The 25,615-nt window shown below is 33.4% G+C and overlaps 4 protein-coding genes across 10 annotated transcripts; 2 read left to right on the top strand and 2 right to left on the bottom strand.

Moving 5' to 3' along the window:
- Window positions 1–2,966: 2,966 nt before the first annotated feature.
- LOC102623042 (GDSL esterase/lipase At5g03980-like) lies at window positions 2,967–5,362 on the bottom strand. Its single transcript, XM_015528496.3, has 5 exons — window positions 4,924–5,362; window positions 4,199–4,420; window positions 3,848–3,996; window positions 3,473–3,746; window positions 2,967–3,251 (listed from the first exon to the last, which is right to left on the bottom strand). The coding sequence occupies exons 1-5, from the start codon at window positions 5,186–5,188 to the stop codon at window positions 3,040–3,042; spliced, it is 1,122 nt and encodes a 373-aa protein (XP_015383982.2). The 5' UTR covers window positions 5,189–5,362; the 3' UTR covers window positions 2,967–3,039.
- Window positions 5,363–7,219: 1,857 nt separating this feature from the next.
- Window positions 7,220–9,286, top strand: LOC102616658 (uncharacterized). Its single transcript, XM_006472040.3, has 3 exons — window positions 7,220–7,464; window positions 7,567–7,657; window positions 8,845–9,286. Exons 1-3 carry the CDS (start codon window positions 7,395–7,397, stop codon window positions 8,978–8,980), a joined length of 297 nt encoding a protein of 98 aa, XP_006472103.2. The 5' UTR covers window positions 7,220–7,394; the 3' UTR covers window positions 8,981–9,286.
- A 2,539-nt stretch (window positions 9,287–11,825) lies between these two features.
- On the top strand, window positions 11,826–17,183 carry LOC102615989 (serine/arginine-rich splicing factor SR30-like). 7 transcript variants are annotated; one of them, XM_052442634.1, is made up of 16 exons: window positions 11,827–11,989; window positions 12,184–12,281; window positions 12,638–12,703; window positions 12,823–12,897; window positions 13,001–13,106; window positions 13,188–13,234; window positions 13,404–13,461; window positions 13,931–13,980; window positions 14,105–14,161; window positions 14,246–14,388; window positions 14,473–14,577; window positions 16,120–16,211; window positions 16,304–16,466; window positions 16,580–16,613; window positions 16,766–16,831; window positions 16,926–17,183. In XM_052442634.1, the coding sequence occupies exons 2-12, from the start codon at window positions 12,195–12,197 to the stop codon at window positions 16,157–16,159; spliced, it is 834 nt and encodes a 277-aa protein (XP_052298594.1). In that variant the 5' UTR covers window positions 11,827–11,989; window positions 12,184–12,194; the 3' UTR covers window positions 16,160–16,211; window positions 16,304–16,466; window positions 16,580–16,613; window positions 16,766–16,831; window positions 16,926–17,183. The 7 variants fall into 7 exon arrangements, with proteins under 7 accessions (XP_024952583.2, XP_052298594.1, XP_052298591.1 ...); XM_052442631.1 differs by having other exon boundaries at window positions 16,100–16,211; XM_025096815.2 differs by having other exon boundaries at window positions 11,826–11,989; window positions 16,100–16,466.
- A 549-nt stretch (window positions 17,184–17,732) lies between these two features.
- LOC102615689 (E3 ubiquitin-protein ligase RFI2) lies at window positions 17,733–23,259 on the bottom strand. Its single transcript, XM_006472037.4, has 7 exons — window positions 23,099–23,259; window positions 22,664–22,878; window positions 21,528–21,697; window positions 20,686–20,744; window positions 19,246–19,271; window positions 18,742–19,129; window positions 17,733–18,485 (listed from the first exon to the last, which is right to left on the bottom strand). Exons 2-7 carry the CDS (start codon window positions 22,845–22,847, stop codon window positions 18,020–18,022), a joined length of 1,293 nt encoding a protein of 430 aa, XP_006472100.2. The 5' UTR covers window positions 22,848–22,878; window positions 23,099–23,259; the 3' UTR covers window positions 17,733–18,019.
- Between the last annotated feature and the right edge of the window lie 2,356 nt (window positions 23,260–25,615).

Below are 25,615 nucleotides of genomic sequence, written 5' to 3'. Positions count from 1 at the left end.
TTTAATCCAAGGACATGTCTTTAAACTTTAAAATATTTTGGTATCAGCACTAATAATGTGCGTAGTACTAATCACAGAGGACAAGATCTATTATTTAATATTTTGGTAAAATAATTTGGTCAGGTCACTTTGAACACATCAAATGATAGGTGATGAATGGATTGTGAGCATTTGGACCAACAGGCACAGTAATGATGGCAGTGAAAGATGGACACATAATGGTAGCAAGAAATCAGAAAGAAAGGGATATTGATATCGGATTGGATGGTGGTGGAGCAGATTTCAGAAATTGCACGTTGGGGTTGCGTGTTAGACGCGAGTTTTTTCTTGTTTTTTTTCGTGAACAGAGACGAAAATTTTTGTTGGTTTTCAGAGAAGAGCAAAGACTTAATTGAATTTCTAAATAGATTTGATTCTCTAATTTCACTTTATCTTTTCTTTCTTTTTCAGTTCTCACCCTGCCAACACTACCAGAGAATCAACAGGTTCATGCATCATACACGTTAGATTTGAAGAAATAAAAGGACCGGAGAAAAGGAGGAGGAGAAAAATAATTTAAGAGAAATGAGATGAGTTTCATGTCAAATGAAAAAATGAAATTGAGAATGATCCTCTTTGAATAAAAAAAGAATCGATTTCATTTTTATTATGTAGTTTCACATTGAATCAATTTTTTTTCCACTAATTGCTTTCCTAGTTCCTCCTTTCCTCTCCTCACTTTTCCTTTAATTTCTTCAAACGAAACGTGTAAAGAAAAATCAAATAATTTGAAAAGCGTGCTGATTACACTGAAAACTTAGAATTTATTCAAGCCAATTTGTCGTTTGGTGTATTATTTCTTGAAGTTGTTGCTTCCAGAATTTATAATACGAGGTGTATTGAAAGAATCCAAGTGATTTATAGACATTAGCTCGGAAATGTATAATCGCTAAAGGTGACATCTCTACTCCACGAAGATATTTACCTCTACTTAACTACCCATATTTGCTGGGAGGAGATTTGATACTAAGCTTCGACCAGAGGACTCGAAACACAATCCCACCAATAGGCAAGAAGTGTAAGTGGCAGTCTTGGTACTGTATTTCTGACAAGACATAACATAAATTTTCCTTCGTTAATCTCGTGGGTATTTTGATTAAAGTTAAGTTCGCTGTAACATTATAGTGCACAAGATTTTTGTGTCATATTTTCCTTTTTTTTTTCACTACATAAATCAAATTCAGTGAGATGCAATATTACAAAAGCAGACTATTCAACCAACTTTCATCTACTTTCAGTCGGGATTTTTTTTTATTCATTATTATTACTTTTTTTAAGAGCTTCTTTTCGTAAGAGAGCCTCCTAAGTTACATTCAAGTGTAACTTACGCCACACACAGTAATAGTAACACATTGATAGAACCCGTATAATTTGTGTATGTGGCGTAAGTTACGGTTGAAATGAACCTAACATTTGTCTTTTTGTTAGAGTTGAAATGTTGTATGTCTCTGTTTCCTAATAAGTAGGGGTGGACATAAATCCACAACCCATGGATTTACCCAAACCTAAACTAAATTAAATGGTTTGGGTTGGCTAAATCATGAAAATAGGTTAGATGTGGGTTTTATATAGAAAACTATTTTATTATGGGTTGGGTATGGTTTACCCATGGGTCATAGACAAAACCCTAACACTCAAATTTTTCAAATGAAATAAATGAAAACAAAATAAATGAACACAAATAAGTGAAAGACCACTATTAAATTTTTTACGGCGTGATCAATTGTCAACGATTAGAAAATGAAAATAACATGTAAAAATAAATTTAAATTAAATAAATATTATTGTAAATAACATAAATTTTTTTCTTATTTACAAAAATAATTCCTCCCACATGGAATGATCATCATAGAAAGAGCAAGAGACTCAACTAGTGATCAATGATAACTCGGCTTAGACTGGGTCCGATATGCTAGATATCGGCTAATTTTTTGTCAATAATTGAATGTAATGCCCATATTAGGCCATGTACAAAACTTTGCTTACCATATAATGAAATTAGAACATAAAGCATACACACTATATAATATCATAATGTAAATAACATTAAGCATATAAGTAGACAACATAACACAAAACTACCAAAACGATAAATAAAAATAAATATTGCATAATTAAATAAATAACAAGTGGCAAAATTTATTATTAGATTGTTAATGTCATGTTTGTGAAAGTTTATTATTAAAGTGTATGTTCTTATTTGTTGAGAAATAATAATTTTTGTGATTAAACTTTATTTTGATTTTCTAGTATTCTTTAATTTAAGGATTAAGTTATTGTAAAATTTATCATTTTTATCCACTATATTTTTTTATATTTTAATATCAATTTAATAATTAATAACAATTAATAATAATTATAATTTTGATATAATTAAATTTTATTAAAATAAAAATTATTTTGATGATAAAATTCAAACCAAACCCAAATGGTTTGGTTTGGATTGGGTTGAGTTGGATCCAAATTTTTATGGTTTGGTTTGGGTTGACTTAAAATCCAACCCAAACCAACCCATACCCACCCCTACTAAAAAGTAATAATCAAGCATGAAAAAAAGGGTGTGATTCTTTACATTGTACTACTACAAGAACTGAAGAAACTTTCTAATTAGTTTCAATTCATTACCTGCCATTAGTAATTGCTATTCAATTCATGTTCACATGAATTAATCATCCGTTTATCTTTAAATATATTGGTGGGGCCGGGGGGGGTCAATATTGTTCTAAAAGCCACAGAGTTTTTTCATTTTCAAAAACTATCATTTCTAATTGATTCAAAATACTCCCACGAAAAAAATAATAATACAGACAAGTTACCAATTATTTGGAGAAAAAAAAAGAGTATCAAAAGAAGATATATGAACTTTTAACGTACAAAAGTTGGTTCGATTCCAATTGAAAAAGCATGCTCGAATAAGAACTGTACTGCTTAAATAGTCAATCAATTAATGATCAATAAATTCAATTACGAAACTAATATAAACATATCACAGCTAAAGTATCAACACCGAAGCTTTGGAAAGATGTCGTGAATGAGCCACATTGCCATGTACTTATTGGCCTTTTGTGTCAAATGAACTCCATCCCAGCTGATGCGTTTATCAGGATTTTCACAAACTGGAACGCCAGACATTCCACACATTTTTGTAAGATTGAAGTCATAATCACCTCCAATGCCGCAACAAGCTTTTTGCATCGATCCATCGTCAAATTCTGTTCAATTATTAAGAGTTTATGGGTTCTCAGTAAATTATGATTCTCTCATAATCTGAACTTTATATGTATATTTATACATGCACACACGTGTATGTACATACATATATATGTATATATGTATGTATGAATAAAAAAATATAGACAAAGATTTAGCAAGTTTAAATCAGGAAAAAAATTATTTTTATTAGGAGACACAATCTTAGTGTTAATAAACTTACCAAGAGTACGAACATGGCCAAGAATCCACATGAACGCAGTGTAATAATCACCATATATTATAGCCACATTAGGATGTTCATTTTTCAGCTCTTGAATGGCTTGTTGGAGCAGCTCATTATGATGGAACGACAAGTTGTTCAAGCCCTTTAGGCAGTGAAATTGATCATAAGCAGCAGAATCATTGGTGCGGAATTGGGTAAGATAAATCGGAAAACAGCCTACAGGAAAGTTCCCAGGAACAACGACTCGAACTGCACCAAAATCAATGACTCTCTGAAAACCAAAAACACAGTTAGGAGAACTCAAGACTTATGTAATAATATTCATATGTAGAGTAATTTGATTGATTAACTTGTAAGAAGATTGAGACTCACAGTAACAGCATCTTTTATGGCTTGGACAACTTCAGGCACCAAGGTCTTAACCTCTTCAATAGTCTTGCCTTGAAGCAATGCATATCTGTAGTCATTTTCTCCAATCTCCCCGACGATGAAGAGAGAGCTTTTAAGTTTCTGAGCACAGTCTATCAAATATGTACAACAAATTAATTAAGATATTAAAAACATCAATTACACGTAAAGCATTTTCTAATGTAAGCATCTGCACGATGTGGAATATGAATTTGAAACTGTATATATCGTATAGTTTAACTACAAAATAATAATTAATTGTAATTAATTAATTTATGTGAGAAGTGGGAAGTGAAAAATGATATGGACACTCACCGTCATAATCGTAACAAATTCCATTGAAATAGGTGAACATCCAATCGAGCTGAGTGCTCAGAGAACTGTTGGTGACGGGTGATGAAATTTTCTTATCTGCTAAAATGTACGAAGGCAAAGCAGTAGAGCCAGCAACGGCAAAATTCACTCCATGGCCTTGACTGTACAACGATGCATTTGAATTCAAGAAGGCATCCACAAATGGGATGCCAGCTGATATTGCTGCAAAAAGAAAGATGTTTACAAATTAACTCAGCTTTAGTTTATTTTAGCTACCATGTTGAATTTCAGAAATTACAACAATAAAAAAAAAAAATTTACACCATTACACCCATAACAATCATCATCAAATAGCGTGTAGGGTCTAAAGGGTATGAAGCGTGATGATAATTCATAATTATATAATTTTCTTTTTCCTTTACGTGGCCTGATGCGATTGGAAAACTCTGTTGCACCATCACTTTCTTAGTGTAGCATTAGTAAATGGAGAGTTCAAAAAAAAAAAAAAGAAGAGAAAAAGGAATAGGGAAAAAGAAAAAGGCATTCTGAAATTTGAACATGCATAAGCAATTAATATTGTCAGTCGGTCACGTTGTTGATTCTTTACTCTAGATCTCAGATTACTGAATCCATCAAGGAATTAAAAATAAATAAATAATCGAGTTATTATTGTCGATTGATGTATCAAGACCAAAATGCTGGCAATTATATTATTGAGTGCTTACCAAAATAATCGATCATTAGCAGCCCGTTTGAGCATCTACCAGTTGCATTCTTGAAGAAAGTTTCTCCGTAGGGAAGTTTAGCAAATGCAGATTCGGGATGCTCCTGTATCAGATTGCCTGTGTCCGATACCGAGTCGCCGAGTTGATATATCGAATTAAGCCCACAAGTTTTAAGAGTCTGTGCGTTGCATGGAAGTGGAGAAGGAGCAAGAAGAAAGAAACAGATGAGAGGAAGGACAGGAGAGAAATGAACGTTATTAGCCATTGATTGCTTGATCGAAAGAAATTTAGAATAAAGTTTTGGGTTTGGCAATATATATGTACTGTGGAAAAACTACAGTGAAATGAACGTTATCAGCCATTAATTGCTTGATCAAACTTAGAATACAGATTCGGTTATAGCCAATATATATGGAAGAACTATAGGGCACCGAAAAGTTCTTAGCCATTAATTGCTTAATCAAGCTAGAGCTACATACATATAGATAAGATACGTTAATAGACCTTTTACACATTGAGAAGTTTATAGTGCTGTAAATAATCGAGTTTGTAGTTTATAAAGTGTAGATGTCCGTACTGTTGTTTGATTTTTCAAAGCAAAGTTTGAGTTTTGGGATTGTGGGTTTTGAGAGTTTTTTTCACTTTTGTAAATTCTTATTTGTTAGTAAAATTATCTTTCAGTTTTTGTTCGTGAACGTAAGCTTTAGACCGAACCACATAAAATTATTATGTCTTTTTCTTTGCATTTTGTTTATACCACATTTATATTTCTCCAGAAGTTGCAGTTTACATCAAATCTTATATAGCATCGCCCAAATTTTAATATGCCCAAATTTGAATCATCTCAAATATTCGAGAAACGTCAAACTCCACTTCTAAGGGAAAGACGGCATTCACTCAAGTTTTCGAGGAAAAAAATTTAAATTAAACTCCTACAATACATCTGTGGGGGCTCGAACCACTTCTCTCACACTTGTGAGGGAGTGGCTCTAGTCATTGAGTCAAGCCCTAGTGAATTATTTCTACTCATTGTTATTAGGGGTGGCAAAAAAGCCCGGGCCGGCCCAAGCCCGCTCGGGCCCGGCCCTCACCCATGAGGGCTTGGACAAGGGCCCAATAAAAAAAAGCCCGGACAAAGCCTAAGCCCACTACTTTTTTTAAAAAATAATTTTATAAATTAGAATAATATAATTAAAATTGAAAAGTAATTTAAAAATAAAAAAGAAAACTTAAATTCTTAACTTATAAATCAATTATGATTCAAAAAAACTAAAATTATGATATTAAATTCTCTTTTTTGTGTCAATTAATTAAGAGAGGGTTTGAATTAAAAAATTCAGTATTAAAGAAAATTAAAGTTATGAGTTTTTATTTGCTTTGTTTATTATTTTAATTTGAAATATTCATTTTCTTTAATTTATCTATGATTGTAATAACTTGTTGATAATTAATTTATTTCAAATTTACAATAATTTAAAATTTTAAAATAAGTAAATAAAGCCCAGGCCCGCGATGGGCCCAGCCCGTACGCCTAGTTGGACATGGGCTTCAAAAAGTCCGGCCCAGTCCTGCTGTTTGTCATCCCTAATTGTTACTTGTTATTACTTGCTATTAATTATTTATAGAGTAGTTTTATCTCAAATTGACTACTACTTTCCTTTTATCTTTTCATTTCTAATATAGTTTTATAATCAAATTATAAACATGAATTAAATTAATTACGAACCCACTACTCAAACAATTTTACTAAATTTATCATACTAGAAGGACGTCACTATAGATGCCTCCGTTTCTTTCAAAGACAATGAGCTAAAGAAACTCACGAACTCCGTAGTATTCATAAAAAACAACAAAATTTGAAAACTAAAATAAACAATTAAGAAAAAAAAACTAAAAACTAAAACAATCTACAAAGAGATTAATAAAAAGGGTATAGCAAAAAAAAAAAAAAAACTCTCCCTTGTGTGATCACCGATGGAACCAAGACATTGATATAGTCTTAGAAATCCTTAATATCAGTAAGTAAAACAACATTAAAATGGAAGGTGGGACAATCAATGGCATGAACCGGGTCCGGTTTGGAAACGAACCGAAACCAATTCATTAGTCAAATGGCAGAATTACCAGTCAAAACCGTTCAAACATGGCATGCATATAACGCACGTGTTAAGAAATCTAAGGCGACAACGCACCATGTGATTGGTGGTACCAGCATTTGGTAAACGCGTCCAGCCGTGCACACGGGAAATAGCATACCGCCTCCGCCCACCGCTTTTTGAGGTTTACTACAAGTATTTGTCTTCCTCTTCTCTTTAAAATTATAATTAAAAATTCGAACACAATTTTCTCGCTTGTACGAGGACTCCTTTAAAAACCAGACCGCCTCCTCGGACCTCATTTCTCATTCAGTTTTCGTTTTCTTCTTTTTTCATCTTCTCTGAAATAATCTCATAGAAAATCGATTCTCTAAAATGGCGGAGCACAAGTCAAAGCTCGAATCTGTTAGGGAGTGGGTCGTTCAGAACAAGCTTAGAACCGTTGGTAACTTTCTTTTTTTTTTGGGTTTAACGAAGATCTTAAATTTATTTATCTTTATTATTATTATTATGGTGATGCTAATATTGTTGATTTTTGTGACAAAAGGGAGTTTGTGGCTCTCCGGGATTGCGGGTTCCATCGCCTACAATTGGTCTCAACCCGGTATGAAAACAAGTGTCAAGATCATTCACGCTAGGTATATTTTTCTTTCTTTATCTTTTTTTTTTTAATAAAGAAAAAGATTTTTTGATTTGGGAATTGAGATTTTGTTTATGTTGATTGATTGAAAGTAGGTTGGCAATTTGTATTTATTTATTTAATTTTTGGTATCTAAAGAGATGGTGAGAATTTAATCTGAAGTTCTAGATAATTAAGCTTCGGGTCAAATGGAATAAATCAGATTTAAATTCTGAATTTGTGATCCCATCTGCGACTTCCAAACCTGATGGATGGTTTGTGTTATGAATTCTCCATAATTCTTTTATTGTAATGTAGAAGCATTGCTTTCTACAAATCGTTTCTTGCACCATCCTTTTTGGTGACAAAGAATGGTTGCTTGTGGCTGGTTTATGTTGTTGGTGATGGTGGCAATGGTCAATGGGTAAATGTGGGGAAGTTGGGGAAATTCTTAGTGGTTGTGTATATTACAAGTTGTTGCTGCTACCTTCGGCGAGCTTAATTGTTGTGTTGTTGGCGCATCGTATTTAATAAGGGGCATGCTTGTGTTTCAGACCGAAGAATGTTTCGTTCCTCTTTTATTAACTTAAGGGGCTGTCGATGGCCCCCAAAGAAAATTGTTTGGGGATGTTTGAAGCCATTAGCTAGGAGGTTATTAAATTGTAATGATTCCAATCTTCAAAAGCAGACAAGATAACCCTCTGTTTTTGTTGTTATTGTTGTCATTGAAGTCATAGAACTGCTTTCATGATATTTTAGTTATTATAGTAACTCTTACAGTTAAATGCCAATTAGAATCAACCTGAGGGTTAGTCGAATGGTCAAGCATGTGGTTCCCTCATAGAGGGTTTGGGGTTGGATTCCTCGGGCTACATATCTGACAAAAAAACTTTGAATTTATTGCTCCCCAAAATTTTGTAGGGTTGTTTGGGGGAGCCATAATTTCAGAGTCAAGTTCCTTGTGTGGGGTATGTGACAAGTCCGGAGTATTAAGAAAAAAAAAATCCTTTGCAGTAATTCTTGTTGTAAAATTATGTGAAGTAGTAACTAGAATTATTTCAACTGATGCTTTATTTTATCTCTAATTTTTTTACCCTGTCTTCAAATATTAAACCTTGTGCTCTGAATTTATGTCTACTAGAGTTCAGACATCATTTTTGTTCACTCACCTTGCTGACCACTTGTGTATTACAAACTTAATCTCAGGTTGCATGCACAGGCTCTCACACTGGCTGCTCTTGCTGGTGCTGCAGTAGTCGAATACTATGACCACAAATCGGGGTCCAAGACAGAGCGATACGCAAAATTCCTCCCGGCTGATCCATACGCACACAAGGATTAAATAACCCTTCCTGCAGCATATGCTCAAACCGGATTTTTTCTAGGCCTATGATGAATGAATTGTTTTAACAATATTTTATCTGAGGAGGCATTAATATTTTTGCTTTCCTATTATTACATTCTTTGGCAGTTGAATTGGTGTATGGAGCATCATATGATATTATAGCTTGCTAATTAGTAGTTAAAGGCAGGCAGGTGCTCTTCTCAGAAGAAACATTGATTTTTATTCAAGAATAATGTGTATTACTATGCTTATTACTGATGTGAATTATTAATATTATAGTATATATGGCATCGTTTTGGAACAGATTTTGCTACATAGTTGAGGTTCCTTCAAAAGCGTGAATAATTGTCCGATAATTTTGAAGTCTTGATTATTTTGATTGGAATTAATGTTATTTCCAGATTTTGCAGAAAATCTTGTTTTCAATTACAAAATCTTGGTCAAATGGTCTCGAATATCAGTTTTATTTATTTGACCATTTGAGTTCACAAAATATTAGGTTTACAAAGCTTATTGATCTGTGAGGTCCGAGGTTATAACAAATTGGGCAATATTTTTAAGAAGTAATTATACTGATAATGCAAAGAAAAATCTGTTTTAATTGAAGAAAATTCTACAATGCCGTAATGAAAATTATGGCATCAATATCATGATAGATCTTAATATTATAAATTACATATAAAATTAGATATTAATATTATAAATTACATATAAAATTAGTAAATTTATGCAATATTATTAATTATTTAAAAAATTAACATTGTTTCTATAGAATTTTAGTGAAAAATATTTTTTTCATTCAATAAAAATATTTTTCTTTAAAGGAAAAAAAACTACTCATTAATTAAACAATAAAATTATGATGAAACAAAGTGGAATAAGTTTTATTGAATTGTTTAACCATAAATTCTATATTTATTTTAGGACATTTGTATACTTTTTTTCTCATTTTCTATAATAATATATATTTATTACATAAGGTAATTGAGCGCAATTATTTATCTTGATATGGATCAAGCAAAAACAAAATAATAAAAAAATTATATTACTAGACACATATGTGATATATCAATAAAATTATATCAAATTTTGAGTTCTATGCATACTTCATTTCGCTTCAAACTTTTTACCTATACTTACCATTTAGGGTGGTTATTAAGAAAGTGTAAAAAGATGTAAAATAACCTCATCTTACAATAACTATGAAAGATATTAAAATAATATTTTTTTTTCAAAATCCAATTTTGAAAATAAATTTCATCCTTAATAAAACATCACATATATTATATAAATGCAAAACTAGCATTATTCGATTTTTTAATAAAAAATAAAAAATATATAAGGTAATAAACATTATAATAAGTTTTTATTTTACAATTGTGATTTTTTTTTCAGTAACTCCTATATTAATTTGTTTATTTTACCTTTTATTCATAAGTTTTAGGCATAATATACAACACTTATGTTTTATTTTGCACTTAAAGTTCATTTACTTGTTTTATATTAGATATGTAAGTTTTCGTTTTATTTATCAGTAACACATCAAGTTACTAGTTTTACAGTAATTTATTTGTTTTACCTTCCTCTTACAACCCTTATGTTCTATTTCCAAAATTTATGTTTTATTTTAGAGTTAGTGTTGATTTACTAGTTTCATATTTGCAACTTTTTTATTCTGTTTACCATTAATATATTAATTTACTACTTTTATATTAATTTACTTGCTTTGCATTCTATTTACTGGTCTTATGTTCCGTTTCCACAATTTATATTTTATTTTGCACTTAATATTGATTTATTAGTTTTATATTATATTTTTAAGTTTATGTTTTATTTACTACTAATACATCATTCTACCATATTTATATTAATTTATTTGTTTCACTTTTTCTTTACAAGTCTTTTGTTTCATTTCCAAAATTTATGTTTCATTTTATAGTTAATGTTGATTTACTAGTTTTAAATTATATTTATAAGTTTTTATTTTGTTTACTAGTAGTACATCAATTTACTAGTTTTATATTTATTTATTTATTTTATCTTCAATTTACAAATCCTATGTTTAATTTCTAAAAATTATTTTTTATTTTGCACTTAATGTTAATTTAAGAATTTTATGCTATATTTACAAGTTTTTGTTTTATTTACTAATAATACGTCAATTTATTAGTTTAAATTAATTTAGTTGTTTTACTTTACATTCACAAGTCTTATGTTTAATTTTTAAAATTTATATTTTATTTTACAACTAATGTTGATTTACAAATTTTATGTTAAATTTATAATTTTTATCTTTCGTTTACATAATTTGTGTTTAATTACGGTATTAATACCGTAACTTTAATCACGACAACATAAAACGACCCTTCAATTGAAACGAGATTGCATTTTATGGAATAATTGATGTTAAAATTATGAAAAGTTATCCAAGAATGTGATTAAATGTCTCCTTTGCCCTTGCATATGATGATTTTTTTTTTTTTAGCGTAACCGTAGTCGTTTAAATTAAACATTTTTTACTGTCTAAAGAAATTTAAAAATTGTTTAGAAAAGACGAGATGTCGTTTACCAAGCTTCACAGAAAAAATTAATGAGACGACGACTCGTTCGCATCGTTTTTCACGGCTAAATGCCTAAATCACTTGTCATCCAATCCATGAATGACAAAACAGGAGCCAAATTAAAAATATGGAAAGGACAAAAAGGATAGGGGTAAAACAGGAAATAGACAATATGATTCGTTCATTTTCGATCGTGCAATCCAAGTGATAAGCCTCATAGGCCATAACCTAACCATGCACGTGACACCATAGAACTACAACCCTCTCTAAAAGACACGTCACTCCTTCCAGAATCGTCTTACGTTTTCTACACTCTCCCTCGTCTTTACCATTCTCTGTCTTCATCTGTTTCTCTCTTTTTAATTAATTCTTGAGCTCCGAAGTGTCACTAATTCCGGAATTTACGACCGAGATTTCCACCTCTGAAATTCTAATTTCCGATCAGGTACCGAATTTCTTTACTTTCTGATGATCACAAAACAAGCACCATGCACAATCATTACTCGATGATGCTGCAATTTTTTTTTTTAATTTTAAGGAAATTCGGAATTAATTAATTATTTTTATTGTTAATTAATTTGTTAATTAATTCCTTTCTAATATCTGCAATTTGATTATTTGAATTATTTATTGTTTCAGAAAAAACAAAAATGAGCAGCCGATCGAGCCGTACTCTTTATGTCGGAAACCTCCCGGGGGATACGAGAATGAGGGAAGTGGAAGACTTGTTCTACAAGGTTTCATTTTCCATAGATTTAATTATTTGTAATTTTAGGGAAACAGATTTGTTGTTATTTATTGTTTGTAAACTTTTTTGTTGTTTCTATGGTTCATATGAGTTTTTTTTTTTTTTTTGTAGAGTCTTAACTTCTGTAAATTGTATTTTATTGTTGTGCTGCTGCATGTTTAATAAATTAAATGATGAATTTTCTCTCATAATTTCTAGGAAAAACAATCAGTTCTGCATGATGGTATGAAATATTTACATTGGAAGAAGCTTTTGTTAGAGCGTTACTTACATTAGATTCTGGTTTTGCTCATTATTGATTTGCATGATACAAATTTCTTCTGACAATTACTCTCTTAATTGCAGTATGGGCCTATTGTTGATATTGACTTGAAGATCCCACCAAGACCTCCGGGTTACGCCTTTCTTGAGGTGATTTGATAATTTACAACTCGCATGTGGCTGCTTAAGTTATCAGACTACCTTATGGTTAGATTTTGTCCCTTTTCCCCCCCTAATTTTATTGAATTCTTTTTCAATTTATGATGCAGTTTGAGGACTATCGGGACGCTGAGGATGCAATTCGTGGTCGAGATGGCTATAACTTTGATGGGTATCGATTGCGAGTTAGTAGCTGATCGCTTACCTGATTTTGTTTTCCTGGTGTTTCTTTGATTTGTTTCCATTATCACACTTTGTTCCTAAATATAATCTTTTTTGTTTCTCTAGGTTGAACTAGCACATGGGGGTCGAAGACATTCGTCGTCAATGGATCGTTATAGCAGTTACAGCAGTGGAGGTAGCCGTGGAGTCTCCAGGCGCTCTGACTATCGTGGTATGTATTGGCACCCTTGACCTGCTTTTTTTTGTATAAGTGCATCCAACTGAGAATTGACTGTTCGCTGTCACTCTCCAGTTTTGGTGACTGGATTACCTTCATCTGCTTCATGGCAAGACCTCAAGGTTAGTATGATGTTTCTTCCTAATAATGGCTTTTTGTATCTTTTCTAATGTGTACGTACTGTTTTACTTGTGTACGTATTGTTTTACTTTGGCCCTTCGGAAAAATATGGTTTACTGAACTTCTTTGCCTTTATTTATTAAATGTTTATTGCTTCCCTTTTATGATCAGGATCACATGCGTCGTGCTGGGGATGTCTGTTTTTCTCAAGTGTTTCGCGATCGTGGCGGTAAGTGGAACTGGTTGGTTTTGTTTTGCATGTTGATTTCATTGTGGTATTTGTACACTACACAAGGTGATGGAAAGAGATAATGTGGGCATATTTTAGCTACTAGTGATGGAACAGTGGTAAATGTGTTAATGGGATGAGAATGCTGAGATGGATATGTGACTGGAATAAGTAGGCTAGTATATGTGATTTTTGGATGTACTAAAATTATGGCTTTCTACAATTTTGTTTTTAGTATCAAGGTCATTGACCTTTTATGGTTGTTGAGTCATTATAGAACTACATTGGCGGATGCTTCGGTTTTGGGGAGGAGAAGTCAATTGGGGAGAGATTCGAGAAGCAGGAAGGATCCTCGGTGGTGGAATGTTTAGCTGTTTATATAGGTTTAGGATATTCTTCATCTACTTTAAATGCATGAGACTCTCTTACTTCAAACATTTTAGAGAATCTTATCACAATATATTTGCAGGTATGACGGGAATTGTGGATTACACTAGCTATGATGATATGAAATATGCTGTAAGTTAGTTACTTTTATGTGATGATCGTAGTAGGTTTCAATTCAGTTGGCTCTGTTTTGTGCCTACAACCTAGTTATTTCCAAATGGCTCTCTGAAAGTATTCATCTCCTTTCACTTTGTAGATAAGGAAACTTGATCGCTCGGAGTTCCGGAATGCGTTTTCCCGGTCCTATGTGCGGGTATGTCATGGTGAATAGGTTACTGAACACAGGATTTTGTTCAAATTCTTATAACTGCTGCACCTGACCGCTCACATTGTTCAGGTGAGGGAGTATGATTCAAGACGGAGCTACTCTAGAAGTCCAAGTCGTAGTCCTTATTATTCGAGGAGCCGAAGCCGGAGTCCTTATTATTCGAGGAGCCGAAGTCCTAGCCGCAGCTGGAGCTATAGTCCCAGGAGCAGGAGGTGTCATTCAATTGTTTGACAAATGAAAATTTAGTATCCCAGTTTAACCTAGATGCAAATTGACTAAGATGAGTGTTTCTGCAGCTATTCTCCCAGGGGAAAATATTCATGTCGGTCTCCATCTCTGTCTCCTGCTAGGTCTGCTTCTCAGTATTCACCCTCGGGATCACCTCCTCGGTCTTTTTCAAGGTACCTGCTTCAACTTGTAAATGCAGAAATCAGATATCCAGAATTCCTGTTGATTCATTTTTATGTATTCATCGTGCCTTGCACCGTCAATTGTGCGAAAATTCATCTGTTACTGATTTGTAGTTGTCTTTTTACATCAAATGACTTTTTGGGATAGGATGAATTAATAGAAATCCAGGACTATTCATCAGAAAGATATACTTCTACCATCCAAAATTATGTTTCTTCTGCATATGATCGCATGATTTTTCTTTTTAGTTTTTTTTTGGTTTTGGGGGGGGGGGGGGGGGCCTTCCAGCCCCTGTTTTTCTTATGTTTTGCCTTGCCAACTATATAACGTGATAAAACAAACTTATTCCATGATAGGCTTTCTGGCAACTAGGATTGAAAGAGTGAATGTTCCTTTTTAACTGCATCCTAAAACCTAAAAACCTAACTTATTTTCAAGGTTAACCATGTTTTATAAATTGACCCAGAAGGGGTGACAATGATTGCCTAAGCAGCTGCATTATCATAATTGCTTCAAGTTCCTTTTCTGTGTTATACTGTATATCCTATGTTATGCATAATGAGTTTTAACGTTTTGGAGATCCTGTTGATGGTCTAAGCTTTTATAGCAAAGATCTTGCTGCAAAATACATGATACTCGTACCTGGCTCAAGTTCTGCTAGTGAATGGTATATTGAGGTTTGTATGTTCTAGTGTAGTTAAGCTGAGTTTGAGAACAATGCTAGCTACTTGAAAAGGAGCATTTTATCAGTGGGTATCTAAGCTTGAGATGGTAGGTTATTCTGTAGATACAGAAATTCATCATATAGGAATTTGATGCAAAGTTCTACATTTTATCTTTGTAGTTGTCTCATGTTTAATACGGTCCTATGTTTCAACATATTATAATGACTCAAAAGTCGCTTTGGCTGAAGAATTCAAAGTTTTCCTCGGGGTTGTCTTGTCAATATTTGAATGACATATGGTTACAAGATTATTCACTGAGCAGTTGTCAAACGTGTTGGAGCTCATGTAGGGTGTAGCTGACACGTAGTCCAGCTTAAGCCTTGTGCTGCTGGACATTTTTACCTCAGCCCTTTTGTCCTTCATCTATCTGTTTTCAATATATCTCATAAACTGATCGTTTTATTTGGAAAGTTTACTGCATTTCAGTTTTATATTTTGGTCATCAACAGAAGTTATTTTTCTTTCAAACATTTCTCTTCTTTTATTATCATCTTTTCTGTTTTTCATTGCTTTTATTCTGGTCTATGGTGTGTGCCCCATTTTAATCATTTCTGTATTTATCCAAATGCTCTGGTTGTGCCGGAGTTGAGATGAGCATTTCTGTGTCATTTAGCTGGGAAACTTTTCACGTCATTTACTTCAACGTCAATTTTTCTCCCTTTCCTTATTGGACCCTTTTTCCTGCATCATAGACTTTCTCAAAAAAGTTTTTATTGTTGAGGAGTGGAAGGGGAGGATTGAAAAAAGGCCTTATTGGTAAGCCAGTAATCATACCTTGTTTATGAAGGTTGTCTGTTTGTTTGCTAGATCTGGCTCTTTTGCGAGGACATGGGGAGTTGGATATTAGGAACTTGATGGGATGTGGTGCTCAAATGCCTGCAACTCATTTGGTTCTTGAGGTAATGCTGTTTTTGTTGATGAGCACCTGTGGAAAAAACCTAATCGATTTATATTTCTAATATGTTATGCATGGTGTTCCAATGAGTGCTAGAATGGAACAGTATAGAAGGAAGGGTTGCATTTAGAGCTGGAAGGAATGATTTAGGTGCAATTGCCACTGAAAAATTCAAGGCATCTTCGGCTTCCTTCAAACTTCTGAAAAATTTTTTGTTACTGGATTGATGCTTTTCTGTTGGTTGCTACTAAGATTGATGGTAATTATTTATTTCTGAATATGCCCTCAATGAGGTGGAATTAGCATTGAGGCTTTGGATCAAACATTAAGGATTGTTCTATTGAAATGGATTGTTTCTGGAAATTTTTGCAGATCCCGGTCTAGGTCCAGTTCTCCATTGTCATCTGTAAGTCAAATCTAACCTGGTTCTGTTGTGCTCACCTTTTTTTTTTTACAAAGGAGAAATATAAAGGGTGGATTATGTGCTTGATCGCTGGGATACTGTTGATAGATTTTAGAATTTTCTATGATGAAGACGAACTATGTTGTATTATGCAGCCTCGTAGCCCAAGGGGACGCAGTCGAAGCAGGAGCCGGAGCATATCTCGATCCCTTTCACCTTAGGTATGATTCTTCTCTCAGTTTTCAGCCGCGACTTGTCAATGATTTTTTTCCATTTGCATCAAGTGATTCCGACTAATATGGCTGTGTTTGACAGGTGAGATCAGGTTAATGCCAGCTGGTATGCCTCAGGGATTCACTATTGGGGATTCAAACATAATGTTATTTTATGTAGCTTTGTAGAGGTTTAATGGTAGAAACTTGCAAGAACAACTAGAGAGAGCTCATTATGATTTGGATTTCGAGAACTGCAAACCGTCATGTATTGTTGTATACTTTTGAAGGTAGTAATTTATTATTAAATCATGTGTAATTTAAATAGCATATGGTGGATTAAGTCGTGTTGGTCTGTTCACATCTTCGCCTTTTTAAGATTGGATTATTGCTGAGGAGAAATTTTAAATGGATTATTGCATGGGAGAAATTTCAAATGTTTTTAACATAAAAACTTTTAAATACACGGGGTTTTGGGAATGAATACGACCGGACTTCAGAGTGCTGACAAACCCCACGCAATCATTGAACCCCGGGCGTTCATTGAAGCTAACTGACGACCTAAATCCCTTACCAACAAGCTAACTGACGACCGAAATCCCTTAGCAACCATTAAAACGGCGTTAAAATTTCGCCGCCGAACTCCCTTGCCTTATTTATTGGTATTCCTCGTACCAAAAATATCATGATTTCCCCATAAATTGATCTTGAAGGGTCTTTTGTACAAACTCCTGGCTAACCATAGAGTCCGGATTGATTTTAGTTTATTTGACAAATTGATTTTAGTCTTGTCACGATCAAAGTAAAATCAAAGTAGTTATAGTTAAAAAATCGCAGGATCTTAATCAGCTTCTATCTCGAACAGCGACTTCGTCCGAAAGAAAAGGCTGAATGCATGTACAGAATATGGTAATGCCATTCAACAAATGATCTTATTTGATAGTTGTATCCTCAAAAGGCAAATAAACTAGAGGAGACGAAAAAGTCCATCACATCGCCACACACGGCTGCATAGAAAGATCGTTTTTCAAGGCCACTCTCAGTATTTTGAGTCTTGTCACGATTGACAAGGGACTCCAAGCATTATATATCGTTTCTCAAGCATACATAATTCTGGGTTTTCAGTCAATAGTGGTGGTAGTTTTTCATCACCAAAAGAGGACAAGAAAGTAGCCCACGACTGATTTTGTGACAATGTCATGTCCTCTCAGACCCATGCCTTCGGCGCAAGCTGCTGGGACGTAGGCCTGGATCTGAGCCACTTGCAACTTGGTGCAGGTGGAATGCACCCCAGCTTGAACTTGAATCTCTGTCCACCTGGCTGTGTGAGAATGGAGGCAAGTGGTCTCTTTCCCATGTATGGAAGCGACTCGATGGCGGATTTTCGGCTTCTTGAAAGTTGCGACCAGATGTTCCTGGTGGGAAGAAATAGAAGCCACCATTTTGATCCGATGATGAGGCCACTGGCCCTACCTGACTTATAACTCTATGACTGCCAGGTCTTCGGGCACTAGGGATAAGTGGTGCACGCATGGCTGGTGAATTCCCTGGCTGCTGCTGTTGATAATATGCCTGAAGAGCCTGGACTCTATCACGTGCCCGAGTATTACTGCCCAGGTATGGAGGTATCATGGACGAAGCAACTGAACTTCCAGCTCTAGCACTTGAAAAGTGGAAACGAGACTATGTTATGATCAGTAATCCCCAAAAAATTAACAGAGATTCAACTGAGGGTAAAAAGGGAGGGGGAGGTGTTCTAGCTGCATTTGAAGGGAAAAGGGATGGAACAGGAAATTTAATCCTCTTACTGTGGTGAAGTAGTTGCACTTAATTTTTAAGTAACTCAGTTAGCAATGAAAGGAGATGACAAAGTTAAGAAACAGTCCAGGAACCAACAAGAAATACATAGAGATACATACCCGTGACCAATAAGGAATGGATGCATAATAGACCCTGATCTGGGTACATCAGAACTGGTCCTTGATGACCTTTGAGTGACATGTGGAATTGAAGTTTGATCACTGCTTGCAATTCGATTACTGGATGTCGGGAAGGAAGAGGAATGCTGATCCCAACTGTGATAATGGAGATCCATGGCCGGGAAAGTATATGAAGTTGGCATCTCACTGTGTATTGATGGACCATTCCAGGGATTGTTAAAATTGGAATTATCTGAAACACTTCCACCGGTGTTCGAGGATGAGGGATGAATGGGTCCAAAGTAAGCAATATAAGGACATGGATGCGTAGCAGATGATACGGCTGTGTGTTCAGCGAAGATGGCATGTTGTCCCAATAGATCATGATCTGCATTTCAAAAATTACTTCAATCAATACGTTATGCATTTCGCCTTCCAACTCAAATCCTCTACAGATATCTCTATTTACGCCCAAAAAGAGAGAGAGAGAGAGGAACATCTTACATGCATTTGATGATAATTCCCCTTCACTGCCACGATAATAGAATGACAAAACATGTCAGAAAAAGTTGAAAGAGAAATAGAGGATCAAAAGAGTCAAAACAGCAGTCCAAGGAAACAAAACTGCAACAACTAGGTGGAAAATTAAAAAAATGAGAAACATCACACCAGTGAAAAATCCTAATTACATCACCGTTAGTAGCAGAATTTGTAGATGTTATGAAAATTTCTAAACAAAACAGAGTGTAAATGTTTATATTGTTAATGGAATACTCTCCAGCAACAAGTAGAATCTCCCAAAACTCACAAAAAGTAGAAATAGGATTGAACTCATTTCATCTTGAAAGGTGACTGATATGGCATAGTTAGGGCAACATTAAATTCCAAGGTCTACTGCACTTACTACAGTCAGTTAGTGCTTTCAAGTAATGTGAAACAGGATGGACCAAATGCATCATTAGTCATGTAATATCATCACGAACACCAAGAACTTAAAGAGACATGGTATATCCAGCATTTAACATCTTGCGATCAATTTGATGGCCAGAATTGGTTAGTCCATGACTTGTGTTAATTGGCTCATGTACCAGATCAGTATCCACCATCCTCATAATTAAATTTTGACTTCAGTTACTTTCAGGTCCCAACAAACCTTTTAGAAATTTTCAATATTTTTTCCCCCTATATATTAAGCCGAATACAGAACTTACAAGCGTTGCTGACAAAAATTTTAACTGACATGGATTCCGATGATTGCATGCATTAAACTGAGGCGCCAAAAAGTCGTGAACCACCAAATACCCCAATCAAGAGAATCCAAGAAAATTATTAAGAAAGAGGATGACTACAAGATTTTCTGATCAGGCTAGCACATGAAATATATTAAGATGACTATTAAGAACAACAAAAGTCTATTGCAACACATCCAGTTCCTTGTGAACTCTTTCAAAGCATCTTTTGCATAGCATCTCAGAGGGAATGTAATGCAAATCTAAAAATGGTTAAAGGGGAAATTTTAGCCAAGGTCAGGCAGGGTAACAACAACAAATGTTAGCATCCTTAGAGATACAGATATCTATTATTTTGTGTCCACGATTGCAGCTTTTGGAAGGCCAAAGAAATTAAGACAACTAAGAACTCTCCTGAACTCAAGATAGATAATCCTTAAAACAACCCATGCCACCATTTTTTACATTTTGATTTAAGGGAGACTCAGTTTTCCCAATTCTTATTAATTACTTCTGTCTTTTTTCAAAGAGGAAATCTCTTCTCTATGGATTTCAGTCATTTTCAATAGGAAATATCCATGCAAAGAATTCCGAAGAAATGAACAACTATGTAGGTATGCAGCCTCTTCATGGAAAAGCAAACAGCACAAAAATTGAGCTTACTAAAGCATAAAACAATTAAGATGTAAACTTCGTTACAAAAAAAAATGCTTACTCAAAAGATGAAGGAAGTCGTGTTAAGCTACCGAATGGACACCAGTGAACTCCAAAAGACTGCAAATGGAAACAACAAAGAAATAAGAACATGTAAAGTTCAATCAAAGTATTATCTTGTGCGTGTAAACCTAAGCACATAATATGGTCAAAAGTGACTAACCATGAAGTTGATTCATTCTTGTCATGCATGTAAACAAAAATAAAACCAAAATGCAAGCAAATACTAATGACTTGGATGCATAAATCAAAAGTTGTAGAGAACCTCATGAACAACAGCAACATTCATGTAGAATGGTAGACACTCTCCCAATTGGCCTGGAAAACAGAAAAAGTGTTGGTCGCTCAGGCTTCTTTGTTCAAGGCTATCGCTTCAGAAACCAGAAACATGGACACTGAAACTTTTTGTTTGGTATTTAAAGAAGCAATGGTGCTTCAGAGACCTTAAGTTTGTTGTAACAAAATTTTCAAATAGTAAATCGTGATGAAAAATCTTTGAATCCAGAGAGAATCTGCTTTTTAGCAGAATGCACTATGATACCTCAACAATTTGAATGAATAGAGGGTTCATGCGCAATATTTTGAATAGACCTTTTTCTTCTTTTAATGAGATGTACAATGTGATAATCTAGTATAAATTGGAAAGTAAAGTAGAAATGAAATAACTGCATTGTCAGTATAATCTTATCGACATAATTATGAACATCCGTGAAAATGAAATGAATGGCCTATGTGGCGATGATAAGGTTGCATATATGAAGGTAAATTAAAATAAAGACGAGAGAATACAGATAATCAAAGGAATGTTTGAGCAAAAGTGATCTAATAAAAATTTCGTCGCACCATTTCAGAGTAGCTTAGATCATAAAGATCCTCATCATGGGTCCAGTCATCCATGCTAAATTCCGGAAATGAGCGACAACCATTAGAGTAAAGCCATTGGCCTTTCTCAATTTTTCGACAATTAGGGCATTGCATGGCACCCTTTGAATTGAATGCTGAACCAATGCAATCTGAAGACAATCATAACAAAATTAAATTATAAACTAAGAAAGGATATACACAATGGTACAAAGTGAATAAACTTGTGAGTGTATTGAGAATAAAAATATATCTCGGAATAAATTAATATTGCTGCATCATGATCCGGTGGGTGTTAATGTGCCAAGTGCAACCATAATGCAAAAAGTCAAGAGTTCAAAACAGTAGCATACTCTGTTTTTTATAGTCTGAACAAAAGATGTAAGGTTATGGATTGGCAGTTCTTTAAATTTTAAATAAGATGTCCTAAAACTTTAAATTAGTTTCACCACAAAATATCTCAGGGTATAATGTTACAAGATACCTGATTCTATTAACCAGGCACATTTAGTATCATCACAAACTTACAACCTAGTTCAAAACAAGTATCTAGTGAATCTCTCACTCGTCACACCACCACCACCACCAATATAGCACAGAATCAATTAAATCTTACTTCTTACACTCAAATAAGTTGCTAATGTCCCCAAAGCTACAGTTCATTGATCCATGTTAAGTCATGAGTTTATTTGTGGGAAAATACACAACAACAACGCCATTTCGGAAATTCCCAGACATGAATATGCCTTGGTTTCAATTATCAACTATTATTGATCTCTAAAATCTAATCTCAATGATGATGACAGAAGCTTAGTCTTAAAAAAATCATCCACTGCATCAGACGATGAGAATAAATCAACTGTGATCCATAAATATCCTCCTTAAAACAACATCCTCATAACAATAATTCAAACATTTTCTGCTATCGTTGTTATTTTGCTAACAAAATGTAAGACCAGAGGATAAATATGTGGAAAAACATAAATTTAAAGAATGCTCATGTAATGAAAGCATAAACATGATCATCACAATTAAGCCTAGATCTCATGAATTCAACTGTAAAACAAATAAAAACTCAACATAATAATTTTTTAAAAAAAGTTCAAATTTTGACTTACCCAAATGAAATTGGTGACCGCATTGAAGCTTGGCCCACGATCGATCCCCATTGTCGGTGACCAATTCGAGGCAAATCGAGCAAGAAACGGTGCGAAAGCTTTTTCCACGGCTGTCACAATCACCAACGTCGCCATCGCCGTCGTCAACCACCAAGTCATCGTCATCATTACTCCCTAATCCCATAATTAAGCGAAAAGTCCCCAAATCTCAAACCCTAATTCAGGCGAGAATAAGTAACACGAAGACGGAATCAGCTTGATAAGTTAATAAAACTTCAGAATTGAATTCTCGTTTTTTTTTTTCCGGTTTAAGCAGATAGAAAGAGATGAGGAGATGAAATGAAATTATTTTCTTTCAATTAATTTTTTTTTTCTGTTTTGTTTTGTCTTGTTTTCCGCTTCGCTTATCTTTTTTGTCGTAAACTGGTTTCGTACCGTTAGATTTGCAGCTGTTGGATTGCTGTTATCAACCGCTGTCCGCTGTCCAAAGGAGGAAAGATGGACGGCTCAGATCGAGTTTGGGTGGTTCTCGTGTTGGTTGATTTTTGTTTGACATTGGTTGTTGGCCTGCTGTTGCCCGAACGCCCTTTGTTTTGATTTTCTGGGTCTCATCTGACCTAACTATTTTTTTTTTAATTTATCTAATTTTTTATTTCGTTTTTGTTTCACAAAAATAAATAATAAAATGGAAAATATTACTGATAATTTTTTTTTTTTAAAAAAAAAGTGGGAACTGAATAACTGATATCATAACAAATAGTACATTAATAAATTATTTGTCGCATTTATTGAAATATACAATATAAAAAATGGATGGTCATTGTTATGTTTATTATCCAATTATAGATTTAACTTTTTTAATGAGGAAGATACCCAACAAATATATATATATATATATATATATATATATATTTTTTGTAAAAAGAGTTTGCAGTGCACATCTTCTTTGACATTATATGTATGATGCAGCAAGCAATGTGATCAGTGGCCTGCTTTATTTATTGAAAGGAATCGATGATTGGACAGGGTCAATATCAATCCGTACAGTGCTCAATATCGCTTTTCCTTTTCTTTCTCTGATTCTTTTCAGTGTCATTGTACAATTGAAATGGAAATGGCGAAGAAAAATATCTTGTGTCAGTTTGATGGTAAATTTTGCAAATCGGACGTTTTGTGTTATTAAAATGTAAAATAACATTTTAGTTAATTAATGCGATAATCTCTGAATTTTAATTGATTATGCTCTTATTTGAAATTGGGATATTGTAATTTTTATGAAATAAAAATTATAATTATGAAATAAAAATTAATAATATAAAATAAATATATATTTTAAATAATAATTTTGATAAAATTATTAAAGATATAATTAATTTTTTATTATACAAGTAAAAAATCATATCAATATAACTTTCAAGTTACAACAGTTCGTATTTACTAAACACTTTAGTACAATAATTTTTAAACTACAGTTGTCCAACCTTAATTCCGAACACACCATATATGAACTCTGAAAAATCATATAAGGGTTAATTTTATCCTGCCCCCAACTGTTTCAACATTTTTCGCCACACACCCATATGTTTCGAAAATACTCACTCCACACCCAATTCCGTTAATTTGACCGTTATGTTTAACGGAGCTATTTGAAATTTAAGTAAATGTCCAAAATACCCCTTATCTTGAATTAGAGAAAAATAAAATGAGATAAAATATTAATTTAATAATTAATGTTTACATTAAAAAAATTTATTTAAAGGTAATTAATAATAATTTCATCAATTAAATTATCAAATAAATTTAATTTATCATCATCAAATAATATTTAGGATATGAATTTCCAAATTTGCCCTTTGACCGTTAGAATAAACGGTCAAATTAACGGAATTGGGTGTGGAGTGAATATTTTCGAAACATATGGGTGTGTGGTGAAAAATGTTGAAACAGTTGGGTGCAGGACAAAATTATCCCATCATATAAATAAGATTTCAAACAAAAATTGGAGGGAGTGATATTAAAAAAAGAAAAATGAGTACTTTTTTTAATTTTTGTCCTGTTTTTCATGTGGGTGTACAGTATCAGTATGTGTGGTTGGCGTCAAGTTAAGACTAAGTATTTACTAAACTTAACTTGCAAGGCTTCTAAATGTCCATTGGCATCAATTGATTCAATTCTTAAAAGTTTGTGCGGGTTGTATTTTTAATATATCCATGATTATTATATAATCATAATTTCTAAATACTTGAATTATACTTCAAAGGTAAATTTATAAATATTTATAGCTTACAATTAATAATTAGAATCAACGCACACACTAAATTTGAGTATGAGATCAATGTTCACCGTAAATCCGACTTTGTGACTGATGTTATGATCTTAATGGTTTAAGAAAAAATTTAATATGGACCGTCATAGATGATGATTGTAAGGTGTGAAATAGACTATTACGATTTAAAATCACACAAGAACTGAAAAAAAAAAAAAACAACATTGAAATTGCTCATGAACACCATTTCTTTATTTACAAGTTGATGATTTGGTTACAGGCTTACAGCTAATAAAGAGAGTGCATGACAATTGCCTAATACTCAATTTGCATGTGGCAGTCACATGGGTCATTGAGAAGAAGCAATATTTTTGTAGTCAAAGATTGAGGGTCTCACGATAAAAGTTTTAGTAACATATCAGCTTTATCCTAAAAATCCCACTAAGATTATCATGTCAAAGATCAAAGAGTATGTCTGGGTGCAATGGATATTCTAGCCAACTTGGCCCATTTGTACCTTTCTCTCTGCTTTTACCTTTCTCTATTGCGCGTACCTGCACCCAAATTGGCACCAGTGGTGCTTGATATAATTAAAAATATTATTCCTATATTTTTTTCTTTAGGGAAAAAAAATTCCCAGCATTAAAATTATATTAAAAACTCTATTATTTTTTAAAATAAAAAAA

This window comes from Citrus sinensis, chromosome 5, assembly GCF_022201045.2.
Source record: "Citrus sinensis cultivar Valencia sweet orange chromosome 5, DVS_A1.0, whole genome shotgun sequence".
NCBI classification, from domain to species: domain Eukaryota; kingdom Viridiplantae; phylum Streptophyta; class Magnoliopsida; order Sapindales; family Rutaceae; genus Citrus; species Citrus sinensis.
The sequence above is the reverse complement of the archived record's forward strand: the minus strand, read 5'-3'. Positions and strand labels throughout refer to the sequence as shown.